The following is a 13,321-nucleotide window of genomic DNA, read 5'->3' as shown; positions in this document are numbered from 1 at the left end:
TGCTGGGAAAGACTGAAGGCAGGAGGAGAAGGGGATGACAGAGGATGAGATGGTTGGATGGCATCACTGACTTGATGGACATGAGTTTGAGCAAGCTCTGGGAGCTGGTGATGGACAGGGAAGCCTGGTGTGCTGCAGTCCATGGGGTTGCAAAGAGTCGGAAACAACTGAGCGACTGAACTGAACTGAATACCGGTAATACAGACATTATATATAAGATGCTGTGTGACCAACAAAGTACTACTGAGAAAGCAGAAAATATTCTATTAAGAGATTTGAATCTTGAGCAACTGCAGATCTGTAAATACTTTTCACTTACTATTTACTTACTACACAACAGAAAGCTCAAATGTGATGGGATCTCTTGATGACCCACATTTGATTTCTATTTATACATATGAGGTTCATATTAAGTATGTTTAGAAAAAAAAAAGATACAGAGAGGGAGAAATCAGTCATTAAAACAAAAACAGGGACTTCCCTGGCGGTCTTGTGGTTAAGTCTCTGCACTTCCACTGCTAGGGGTGTGGATTCAAATCCCTGGTTGGGGAACTAAGATCCCACATGTCTCTCAGCCAAGAAAAAAAAGACAAAAGTAATTAAAAGCTCTAGATCAGTGCTCTCAAATCTCAATGTATAATGGGATTTTCCCAGCAGTCCAATGGTTAGGACTCTGTGCTTTCACTGCCAAGGACACAGGTTCAGTCCCTGGCGGGGGAACTAAGATACCTCAAGCGAGGTGTCTCAGCCAAAAAAAAACCAACAACTCAGTGAGTTTGAATAATGAATCACCTGGTGCTGGTGCTAAGTCGCTTCAGTGGTGTCCGACTCTGTGTGACCCCATAGACAGCAGCCCACTAGGCTCCTCCGTCCCTGGGATTCTCCAGGCAAGAACACTGGAGTGGGTTGCCATGTCCTTCTCCAATGCATGAAAGTGAAACGTGAAAGTGAAGTTGCTCAGTCACATCCGACTCTTAGCGACCCAATGGACTGCAGCCTACCATGCTCCTCCGTGCGTGGGATTTTTCCAGGCAAGAGTACTGGAGTGGGTTGCCATTGCCTTCTCCCGAATCACCTGGAAATACTGTTAAAATGCAGACTAATTTAGTAGGTCTGGGGTAGGTCCTGAGACTGCAGTTCTAACAAGTTTCCAGGTAATAAGAAAGCTGCTGATCTGAGAACCATTTTGAGTAGCAAAGCTTAAGAAAACCTTCAGACCGGGACTTACCCTCAGAGTCAGAAAATAAACTCAAGTAACATTACCCCCTTTCCCTCTATAGCACTGAATTTAGGCTAGAAGTGGTTGGTTATTTAAAAGAAACAGAAGAAAAAAGAGGAAAAGCATCATTGTGGAGCAATTACTTTTCACAACTTTGAGTTACATAGGTACACAGTGGCTCTCCATATTTAATGAATGGATGAATAATAAAAACTTGCTAATAACTGGTCACTGTAAGTTTAAGTCAATCACTATTTTCTGGCTTCCATTTAAAAGAACTCACAAAGTTCACAGATGCCAGGATGCTGTAAAGGCTTAACTCTGTGTACCCAGAAATACAAAACATGCTAAGCACCATCATTTTTAAACTGAAAAAAAATCTTGAAAACTAAAGCCTTTTATCTGACTCTACCGGGAAGTGATGACAGTCAGTGGGTAAGCAGTATGAAATGGTGAGGCTACCTAATTTCTAATTCAACAAAACAGCAAATTACCAATTGCTTACATCTCTCAGTGATTTTCATATCCCTCATATCTTCTAGTATTCTGCAGTTTTCAAGGTTATTTTCACCCCGGAGCTAATTTAGTTCTTAAAAATTCTACGCTCTCCAAAGAAGATATACAAATGTCAGTAAGGGCATGAAAAATCAGTTGTTAGAAAAAAACCAAAACCAATAGTGGAGAATCCACTTAACACCTACTAAAATGTCTTTAATCAAAAAGATAATAGAAAATGTTGACAGAGAGGTAGAAAAATTAGAATTTAAAAAAAATATTTATTTTTGGCTGCGTTGAGTCTTAGTTGCAGCACACAGGCTCAGTAGTTGCGGCATGGTCATAGTTGCCCCAGGGCACGTGGGATCTTAGATTCCCCAATCAAGGATTCAACCTGAGTCCCCTGCATTGGAAGGTGGATTCTCAACTTCTGGACCATCAGGGAAGTCCCAAGCTGTATTTCTTATATATTGTTGATAGGAATGTAAAATGGCATAGCCACTTTAGCAAGCAGTTGGCAGTTCATCCAAATGTCAACTACAAAGTCACTATGTGACTCAGCAATTCTACTCTGAGATACATACCCAAGAGAAATGAAAATACACACTTACACAAAAAACTTGTACATGAATGCTTATAGCAGCATTATTCACAAGAGCCAGGGGTAGAAACAGCATCTGATGAATGGGTAATCAAAATGTGACAGATCCACTCAATGGAATATGTGCCAAGTCACTTTACAAGCATCTGATTCATTAAACCCTGTGGACTGTAGCCCACCAGGCTCCTCTGTCCATGGGATTCTCCAGGCAAGAATACTGGAGTGGGTTGCCATTTCCTCCTCCAGGGGATCTTCCCCACCCGGCCATTGAACCCACATCTCTTATGTCTCCTGCATGGGCAGGCAGGTTCTTTATCACTAGCACCACCTGGGAAACCTATCTATGGAATGTAACTTGGCAATAAAAAGGAATAAAGAACTGGTAACACTACAACATGATGAACCTTGAAAACATTATACTAAAAGAAGTCAGTAATAAAAGACCACACACTGTATGATTCCATTTTACATGAAATGCCCAGAACAGGCAAATTTAGAGAGATAGAAAATAGATCATTGGTTGCCTAAGACTAGGGGAATTGAGGAGGAAATGCAGAATAATTGCTAATGGGTAGGGATTCCTTTTTGGGATAATGAAGATATTCTAAAATTGGGGTGATGGTTGCATAATTTTTAAAGTACTAAAAACCATTCCACTGTATATTTTTAAAAGGTGAACTGTATGATATGTAACATATCACAATAACACTTTTAAAAACCTGAGAAAAATTCACACACAAATGCAAACTGAATAGTGTTATTGAATGTTAATATAAATCGATATTTAATAAAATGTAACCAAGCTAAAAAATTCTATTTAAAAGGTACCAAAAAAAAATTCTTTCATTTCTATTCATTCTATTTAACAAGAGAAAATAGTCTGAAAGAGGTTTGTTAACTTGACAAGGGTAAAAAAAAAAGTGTTGCTGAGACCTGAACGTAAGTTTTCTGACACTTTCCCCTTTATGGTTTTCTCAGTCCACCAATAATGTACGTAACATTTTGAAACTTAGCCACGAAGAAATAAAACGTCGGGGTGCAAGAGGCAAATAATGATGCTTATTTTTTCAGAGGAACGTTTTTGGAAAATTCGAATTTGCATTATCACACACTGAGCCCTCACGCGGCAGCATTTATAATTTCTCAATATTTCCCACTTTGAAACTTTCTTCAATTCTACAGAATGAAAGATGTCTAGTCCCTGGGCACTCCTAGCCTACACTGAAGTAAAATAATTCCGAGAAAGCACTTTTCAAATCCTCTGGCTAAAGCAAAACTATTAAAAAGCTGTATATTTCTTCCTCCTTGGGAAACTGCGTTTAGCGACCAACAAGATTAATAAGACTTCGTTCAAGCTGTCAAGGAGGCAGACCACCCACCACCATTTAAAGTGCCCCGAGACTCTGGGAGAAGTGTCCCAGAATGGCACAGAAATGTCGGGGTCCAGGAAGAGGGAGGAAAGAGCCGGTGAAGCGGGGCGTGGGACCCAAGGCCTGAGACTGGAAGAGTCCTTCCCAGGCTTCCCGGCCGCGGAAGGCTGAGTCTGGAGTCACTCAAGTTTCCGGACCCCGAGGTAAGCGGGCTATGCCCGCGTGCGCCGTACGGCCCAAAGAAAGGGAAGGGGGCGCAGGCGCCCTGAAAAGACGTGACTAAGCTGCGCACTCACGAAACGCTGGTAGAAGCGGACCAGCCGCGGCTTGCCGTGGTTATTGAAAACCAGAATCGCCTGAATCATCTTTGCCCGCCACACTCCTTTCACCGGCTACTTCCAGAGAGCCTCTCCTTCCGCCACAACAAGGACGCTTCCGGCTGGTGCGCTGCTGAGAGTGGTCCCCGGAAACATGTCCCGGCGCCCAGGGGCCTGACCACGAAGAGTCCGGCTTCCCGGCAAGCCTTGGAAGAAGGCTCTCTAGGATGGGCGGCTGGCTGGCGGGGGAGAGGCTGCTGCGGACACCGAGGTTGAGGAGGGCCGTCACCTCGGCCGGCGTCGGTTGCCCAGTCAGGGCCTGGCCAGGACGCGAACCCGGCTCTCTGCCGTTTGTCTAGAACGACTGCTTGCCGCAGAATCCCGGCCCCGCGCAAAGCCGAGCCCGTCGGAAAAGGATGGGATGGAGAAGCAGAAACCGCAACAGCAGCCGCGCTCCCAGGAGGCGGTGTAGAGAAGATGGCTACTTTAGTTATTCCCAGGTTGGGGAAAATTAGGTTCATCTTTACTTTTTAGTTGACCATCTGGTGATTTCCTTGTGTAGAGTCTTCTCTTGTGTTGTTGGAAGAGGGTGTTTGCTATGACCAGCGCGTTCTCTTGGCAAAACTCTATTAGCCTTTGCCCTCCTTCATTCTGTATTCCAAGGCCAAATTTGCCTGTTACTCCAGGTATCTCTTGACTTCCTACTTTTGCGTGCCAGTCCCCTATAATGAAAAGGACATCTTTTTTGGATGTTAATTCTAGGTCTTGTAGGTCTTCATAGAACTGTTCAGCTTCTTCGGCGTTACTGGTCAGGGCATAGACTTGAATTACCGTGATACTGAATGGTTTGCCTTGGAAACGAACAGAGATCATTCTGTCGTTTTTGAGATTGCATCCAAGTACTGCGTTTCGGACTCTTTTGTTGACTATGATGGCTACTCCGTTTCTTCTAAGGGATTCTTGCTCACAGTAGTAGATATAATGGTCATCTGAGTTAAATTCACCCATCCCAGTCCATCTTAGTTCACTGATTCCTAGAATGTTGATGTTCACTCTTGTCATCTCCTATTTGACCACTTCCAATTTGCCTTGATTCATGGACCTAATATTCCAGGTTCCTATGCAATATTGCTCTTTACAGCATCGAATCTTGCTTCTATCACCAGTCCCATTCACAACTGGGTGTTGTTTTTGCTTTGGCTCCATCCCTTCATTCTTTCTGTAGTTATTTCTCCACTGATCTCCAGTAGCGTATTGGGCACCTACCGACCTGGGGAGTTCATCTTTCAGTGTCCTATCTTTTTGCCTTTTCATACTGTTCATGGGGTTCTCAAGGCAAGAATACTGAAGTGGTTTGCCATTCCCTTCTCCAGTGGACCACATTCTGTCAGAATGATTATATTCTTTACAGCCAAAGATGGAGAAGCTCTATACAGTCAGCAAAACCAAGACCAGGAGCTGACTGTGGCTCCGATCATGAACTTCTTATTGCCAAATTCAGACTGAAATTGAAGAAAGTGGAGAAAACCACTAGACCATTCAGGTTTGACCTAAATCAAATCCCTTATGACTATACAGTAGAAGTGAGAAATAGATTTAAAGGACTAGATCTGATAGACAATACCTGATGAACTATGGATGGAGGTTCGTGACATTGTACAGGAGACAGGAATCAAGACCATTCCCAAGAAAGAGAAATGCAAAAAAAGCAAAATGGCTGTCTGAGGAGGCCTTACAAATAGCTGTGAAAAGACGGGAAGCGAAAAGCAAAGGAGAAAAGGAAAGATATTCCCATCTGAATGCAAAGTTCCAAAGAATAGCAAGGAGAGATAAGAAAGCCTTCCTCAGTGATCAATGCAAAGAAATAGAGGAAAACAATAGAATAGGAAAGACTAGAGATCTTTTCAAGCAAATTAGAGATACCAAGGGAACATTTCATGCAAAGATGGGCTCAATAAAGGACAGAAATGGTAGGGACCTAACAGAAGCAGAAGATATTAAGAAGAGGTGGCAAGAATACACAGAAGAATTGTACAAAAGAGTTCTTCACGACCCAGACAATCACGATGGTGTGATCACTCACCTAGAGCCAGACATTCTGGAATGTGAAATCAAGTGGGCCTTAGGAAGCATCACTATGAACGAAGCTAGTGGAGGTGATGGAATTCCAGTTGAGCTGTTTTCAAATCCTGAAGGATGACACTGTGAAAGTGCTGCACTCAATATGCCAGGAAATTGGGAAAACTCAGCAGTGGCCACAGGACTGGAAAAGGTAAGTTTTCATTCCAATCCCAAAGAAAGGCAATACCAAAGAATGCTCAAACTACCGCACAATTGCACTCATCTCACACGCTAGTAAAGTAATGCTTAAAATTCTCCAAGCCAGGCTTCAGCAATACGTGAACCGTGAACTTCCAGATGTTCAACCTGGTTTTAGAAAAGGCAGAGGAACCAGAGATCAAATTGCCAACATCTGATAGATCATCAGAAAAGCAAGAGAGTTCCAGAAAAACATTTATTTCTGCTTTATCGACTATGCCAAAGCCTTTGACTGTGTGGATCGAAATCAACTGTGGAAAATTCTGAAAGAGATGGGAATACCAGACCACCTGACCTGCCTCTTGAGAAACCTGTATGCAGGTCAGGAAGCAACAGTTAGAACTGGACATGGAACAACAGACTGGTTCCAAATAGGAAAAGGAGTATGTCGAGGCTGTATATTGTCACCCTGTTTATTTAACTAATATGCAGAGTACATCAAGAGAAACGCTGGGCTGGATGAAGCACAAGCTGGAATTAACATTGCCGGGAGAAATATCAATAACCTCAGATATGCAGATGTCACCACCCTTATGGCAGAAAGTGAAGAAGAACTAAAGAGTCTCTTGATGAAAGTGAAAGAGGAGAGTGAAAAAGTTGGCTTAAAACTCAACATTCAGAAAACTAAGATCATGGCATCTGGTCCCATCACTTCATGGCAGATAGATGGGGAAACAGTGGCTGACTTTATTCTTCTGGGCTCCAAAATCACTGCTGATGGTGATTGCAGCCATGAAATTAAAAGACACTTACTCCTTGGAAAGAAAGTTATGACCAACCTAGATAGCATATTAAAAAGCAGAGACATTACTTTGCCAACAAAGGTCCGTCTAGTCAAGGCTATGGTTTTCCCAATGGTCATGTATGGATGTGAGAGTTGGACTATAAAGAAAGCTGAGCGCCGCAGAATTGATGCTTTTGAAGTGTGGTGTTGGAGAAGACTCTTGAGAGTCCCTTGGACTGCAAGGAGATCCAACCAGTCCATCCTAAAGGAGATCAGTCCTGGGTGTTCATTGGAAGGACTGATGTTGAAGCTGAAACTCCAACACTTTGGCCACCTCATGCAAACAGCTGACTCATTGGAAAAACCCTGATGCTGGGAAAGATTGAGGGCAGGAGGAGAAGGGGATGACAGAGGATGGGATGGCTGGATGGCATCACTGACTCGATGGACGTGGGTTTTGGTGGACCCAGGGAGTTGGTGATGGACAGGGAGGCCTGGCGTGCTGCGGGTTCATGGGGTTGCAAAGAGTCGGACATGACTGAGTGACTGAACTGAACTGAACTTACTTTTTAGTGTTACAAACAGTGCTGTAGTGAATTACATATGTGCCTCCTCGTTCAAAAGGGCTGTCTCTCCATGGTAGATAGCGAATGGTGGAATTAAGGGATCTTTAATGCAATTCCTTTTAAAAGGTACCTGCGACCCCAAATTGGTAGGGTTTGTATTTTCTTTTAATGCCTTAGTGGGGGGTGAGTGGAGCACGTCCTTATATTTCAGATAGAGCTGCAAATGGGAATTACCTGCCCAAAGGACTGTTGACAATATGTATAAAAAAGCCTTTAAAATATATTGTACATTAGACCCAGCATTTGCAGTTTAGAATTTATAATAAAACGACTGTGTATGTGTGAAAAGATTTAGCCTCAGGAATATGCATCTCAGCAGTCTTACTTCGGGGAAAATGGGAAGCAACAACTCATTATTCGAAAATGAGAAATTGGTTAAATGCATTGATCCACATGCATATGAGAAATATTCAAGTTATAAAAAATCATGTTGTGAAAGGCTTATGGTCTAGGGAAATGTTCATGGCATAGCTGTAAGTGGAAAGATTACACGAAGTATATACAGGGACACCGTACTTTGTAAAAGATTAGAAGTATATATACCAAAGGGCTTGCCTGGTGGCTTAGTGGTTAAGAATCCACCTGCCAAGCAGGAGAGGCAGGTTTGATTCCTGGGTGGGGAAGATGCCCTGGGGGAAAAAATGGCAATCCACTCCAGTATTCTTGCCTGGGAAATTCCATGGACAGAGGAGAGCCTGGCAGACTACAGTCCATGAGGTCGAAAAGAGTCGGACACGACTTAGCAACTAAACCGCAGCAGCAGCATAGCTATCAATATATAAAATTTTTATGTTTGTAAATCAGTTTTTTAATGGAAAAGTTTTTAAAATATGGAAAATGGTTATATTTAAAATATAACTGACCAACCCCAAAGACCTTCCCCCTCAGTAAATGGGCAAAGGAACTGAATAACAAACAAGGAAATACATCTAGGAAACAAAGATGAAAAAAATATTTAAGCTCACTATTAATGGGGGAAAAGGCTAATTAAAATTAAAGTATTAACTTTAAAATTAAAGTATTATTTTCACCTTATCAATATCAATTTTTAAAATATTATCACATCCAAATCTGGCAAGAGTAGCATGAAAATAGTCCTTTTCTGCCTTGCTGGTGAGATTATTCAGTAAAGCAATCTGGCAATATGACAAGATCTTTACAAAGAATTCCTAGATTTCCAGTAATCTGACTCCTGGGAATCCATCCCTAAGGAAATAACCCCCTAAATATAGTCAGGGGGAGGGGCAGGCGAGTGAGAGAACTATGTAACTTAAAATAGTTTTTGACACAGCTCCAAATAGGGATCAATTAATTACCCAAAATTTGGAAAATGACAGAACTATTAAGGATGCTGCTGCTGCTTAGTTGCTTCAGAAGTGTCCAGGCTCCTCTGTCTATAAGGTTCTTCAGGCAAGAATACTGGAGTGGGTTGCCATGACCTTCTCCAGGAGATCTTCATTAAGGCAATCTTAAAAACAATGGTATGAAGACTATGTAGCAATATAGAAAATGGTTATATAACATCAGTTGAAAAAAGATTATCAAATTTTATGTGTTGGTGTAATATTGCAGTGACCATGTACAGAAATTGTATATTCCAAGGTCAGGCCACTCCCTTATTTCCATGGCTTTGTAGGTCCTCTTCTCTTGCTGGAAAGTCCCTTTCCACCTGCCTGCTTGAATATCTTTCCATCTTCTCTGCCGCTGCTATAGACCAGATCACTCTAGGCTCTCACCCCCACCGCGGCAACAGTCTCCTATCTGGGCTCATTGCCTTCAGTTTCTCTGCAGTCAAGCAATCTTTGAAATATACAAATCAGATCTCATTACTCTCCCTGGGATCACTGGCTTCCAAGATATTAAGGATAAAGTCCCAAAACATCAACACTTAACATGCTGAAGATGCCATGCTTGACCTCTAGCCTCACCTCCAATGCAGTTCCACTCCCATCATTCTGAGCTCCAGCCATGATGGCCTTTTCCTTCCGACCTGCTGAGACCCCTCAGCCTAGTTGTTGCCCCAGGTTTTCCCGATTGACACACTGTGCCTCCTTATTTAGGAGGGTGGCCTGCCCACAGGAGCTTGCCCTACCCTTTGGGCAGCAGGATGCCCTCCCTGGGTGCCTCTCCCCAAGTCAGTGTCCCCAGTCCTCCTCCTGTTTAAGCCCTTCCCTGGCCACTGCATGCTTGAGGTCCCAGCATGCTCAACGGTGAGCCCACCCCATTCAGATACAGGACACTAGGGAGGCAGCTTCTAGAGTAGCCGCAATGAGAGAACAAGGATGTGAACTGAGACAAGGGCAGCAAGAACAGAAGAGACCCAGGAGCGCTCCAGCCACCTGTGACTTCTGTCAGTCTAAATGAAGTGTTAATCCCAAGCCTCACAGCCATATTGTTGAGCCCAGGCTAAAATATACGGGAAGGCCAATGACAGTTTGAACCATGATAATACATGCTGGGACCTCAACCATGAAAATCATATAAAAAAATGTAGATAATAATCACTTGTGCCTCTTGGGATGGTTGTACAAGTAAAACACCGCAAGTGCTTGGCACAAGTACTAGAACCAAGAGGCCCCCCGCAGTCAGCAACTGTAATTATCATCACGGAAAGCATCTAGTGTTGTGTTTGACACATTAGGGAACTTCGTTAGTTTACCACCACCCCCTTTTCTCTGAGGCAAGCAAGATCTACATTCTAAGTCCCTACCCACTCTTAGGATATGTAGATTTCAACACTTGATCTCTTCGTTGACGTGGATGTGGACACATTACCCTGCAAGGTAATGTTCATGACCAAAAGCATATGGCTTTTGGGACTTCCCTGATGGTCCAGTGGTTAAGACGCTGAGCTCCCAATGCAGAGGACATGGGTTCGATCCCTGGTCGGGGCACTAAGATCCCACATGCAGCATGGAATGGCCAAAAAAAAAAAAAGATATGGCTGTCTTCTTATAGGGAGGTTGCTCAGTTTATACCTAACAATAAAACAGTCAGTGTAGAGGAATCCTTTCCTGAAATTTTACTCATTCATAAAAAATTCTCAAGGTACAAAACAAGAAAGAAAGATGTTATCCAAAATGTGGCCTGTGGCCTGGCGGAGGGAGTCAGAGAGAAGGAGACCAGCTGGCTCTACCTATGGCCATACCTTTTTACAGAGCTCAGCCTCCGAAAAAAGAGCATCCCCAGGAAAACAGCCAAGGGAGGTCAGGAGACAGCAACCCCCAAGGTAGCAGAGAACCAGAGGAAGAAAAAGAACTGGCAGTTCTGGGGGCTGAGAAGGGCAGGAGGAAAGAAGAGGGCTGAGCAGGAGGGCAGAGGCCCTCGACACAGAGTACTGGGGAGGAGGGCAGCTGCAGAAGGAAAGCGGGAAACAGAAGGACAGAAGGGGGTCCTGCTAACTTCTCCTCGGAGCCACTCTGCGTACAGATGAGGGACTCCCCCCAACTCTGCAGCAAGCCCAGATCTTCTGACTGCCCCAGGGGGACCTGCCCCCTGCCTGCCTTCACAAACAAGGCTGCCACTTAGGGCAAGGGCCACCACGAAAATGTCTGGGGAAGGCTAGACTCACATCCAGGGAGGGACCCTCCATGAGCCACAGCCTGGCGCCACACAGCTAACATCGGGGTCTTAGATTTCATTTTAGCAGAGCTTGTTCGAAGAGAATATTCCACGGTGGCCATAGGGAAGAACCAGGTAAGGCTTGGTGGACCTGCTCCCCTGAGTTCCGGAGTGAAAGTTGATGGAAGAAATGCTCAATGGTGCCGGTGGGTCCTGGAGGTACCCCATCTCTCCCTGACCTCAGTCGTCCTAGAGGTAAAGAGAGATGAACAGAGTGTATTTCATAAACATCTTCTATTGTCATCAAACAAGGGTTCGATCGAGAGGTACCGGTCGGGCCCTCGGCTGCCTGCCTTGGCCTCATCTCATTAGCGTTGGCCCAGGGAGCCAGCCTGGCAATTCCCATTGTTTTATAGTCCAAGACTCACTTTATTAAGACAAAAGGGAATCCATTTCCTCTATCCACCCCTGTTTTCTCTGGCTAATGTCTTCACTTCATCAGCTAGATAGACAGCCCGTTTTTCTGAGACTTGGTTTTAAATGTTCAATTTGGGAGTTTTTTGACACCAATTCAAATGTTCGGGTGAAATACAGCTCAAAAAACCAAATCAACTGTGAATCGGTTGAGGATCAACTAGGGGGCTGACCTTTGAGCCAAAAAAGCTATTAAGGTCCAAGTCAGCCATTTTCCAGCCACTCTGGGCAGGAAGCCCAGAACAGAGTGGGGGGAAATGTTCATTCAGTGGCTCAACACGGCTAATGTATTCACTTGAAGTGGAAATGTTTGGAGCCTTCTTGGCATTAAGTTTCCTTGGTTCCCCTCTGCGCTCCCTTTTTTCTGTCCCTTCCTTTTATAAATCTGCGGGGCTCTCTTGTTGATTGGCATAGTTCAGGCCCACCAGGAAGAAAGGTCCCTTCATACTTTGAGGGACTTTTCATCAGGCTCACACTCAGGAATTCCACCAAAGCTGGGGGTAAAGTTAAGTTGCTGTCTCTTTCTCCTACAACCCAACCACAACCAGTCCATACAAAACCCCTGCCAAGAGATAAACCACACCAACGCCAGGTCCACGGTCGTCTCCCTGGACCTACCCACTCCTCGTCCTCCGCGCCGTCCCCCTGCTCTCGGGTCTCAGCTGTAGCCCCCTCCGAAGACTTTTGGGCCAGGATGTTGTCTGTCCAGGATGCTCCCGTCTTCCCATCTCCAGCGAAATTACACTTGGTCACTGTTCCAGCCTCGAGTTTGGCTAATGAATCTGAAAGGAGAAGTTCAGAATTCCCTCAGACTCTCCTCCTTTCCCTCAGAATTCCCTCACACTGTCTTGCCTCTCTCCATGTGGTGGAAACCTAGCGAGGCCCGGCCTTTCTGCTGGGGTCCTCTAGGCCTGAGTGTGCTCAGGGAGCCCCTGGAGGGGACTCCAGATAGGAGAGATCACCCACAGGAACCAGAGGATTGAGCAGCACCCCAGAATCCAGAACGTCCAGGCTATTGCCCCCAGGCCACTAGTCCAGGCAACTTAGGAATAAATCTCAAGGGGTTATGTCTACAGGGAGGCCAGACCTGACCTGCTCCATGAGCCCTAAGCAGGAGGGGTGGGGGACGCTCAGAGAGGAAGCCAGGAGCCCCCACAGGCCATACAGGGGCATCAGGCCACAGTGAGGGCTGCACTGCTCACCCAGGAAGGGGCCATCGCCTCGAGTTTTCAGCCGTACCCCAGCCCCGAGCTCGAGCTCCAGGGCCTCCATCTCTGACTCAGGCATCCAGAAGGCCACTGTCTCAGCGGGGGTGAGGCTCTCTGTCAGCGCAAGCAGCTCCGGCTTATTCACCAGCCCCTTCAGCGCCTCAGGTGTCAGTCTGTCCGAGTCACCCTTGGCTTCCACCTCTGCAGTGTAAACATGAAGTGTGCGATAAATGCTCTCTGCCAGCTGTCCCCCTGGGCTTCCACCAGCACAGGGTGGTCACTACCACTGTAACAGCAAGCACTCTGGGAGGGCTCTTTAGAAGCCAGCTGAGGGCTGACTGTTGTACCTGCTCACAAACACCCGCGCTCCCATCCTGTCCCCGCTCATCTATGAGTGCATGCAGAGG

At 45.1% G+C, this 13,321-nt stretch overlaps 2 protein-coding genes across 14 annotated transcripts in view; both read right to left on the bottom strand.

Moving 5' to 3' along the window:
- AP3S2 (adaptor related protein complex 3 subunit sigma 2) overlaps positions 1 to 4,090 on the bottom strand; it is a 46,058-nt gene extending 41,968 nt beyond the window's left edge. For all 5 annotated transcript variants that reach the window (XM_081547099.1, XM_081547101.1, XM_081547100.1 and 2 more), the window contains exon 1: positions 3,982 to 4,090. In XM_081547099.1, coding sequence (XP_081403225.1) covers positions 3,982 to 4,050 — 69 coding nt within the window. In that variant the 5' untranslated portion in view covers positions 4,051 to 4,090. The remainder of the gene's footprint in view (positions 1 to 3,981) is intronic.
- Positions 4,091 to 10,678: 6,588 nt separating this feature from the next.
- ARPIN (actin related protein 2/3 complex inhibitor) overlaps positions 10,679 to 13,321 on the bottom strand; it is a 37,276-nt gene continuing 34,633 nt past the window's right edge. For all 9 annotated transcript variants that reach the window (XM_081547094.1, XM_081547095.1, XM_081547093.1 and 6 more), the window contains 3 exons: positions 12,909 to 13,115; positions 12,325 to 12,488; positions 10,679 to 11,481 (listed from right to left, as the gene is read on the bottom strand). In XM_081547094.1, the coding sequence (XP_081403220.1) occupies positions 11,473 to 11,481; positions 12,325 to 12,488; positions 12,909 to 13,115 (380 nt within the window). In that variant the 3' untranslated portion in view covers positions 10,679 to 11,472. The remainder of the gene's footprint in view (positions 11,482 to 12,324; positions 12,489 to 12,908; positions 13,116 to 13,321) is intronic.

This window comes from Giraffa tippelskirchi, chromosome 12 (assembly GCF_054371585.1).
Source record: "Giraffa tippelskirchi isolate mGirTip1 chromosome 12, T2T-mGirTip1v1.2.pri, whole genome shotgun sequence".
Lineage (NCBI taxonomy): Eukaryota > Metazoa > Chordata > Mammalia > Artiodactyla > Giraffidae > Giraffa > Giraffa tippelskirchi.
The sequence above is the reverse complement of the archived record's forward strand: the minus strand, read 5'-3'. Positions and strand labels throughout refer to the sequence as shown.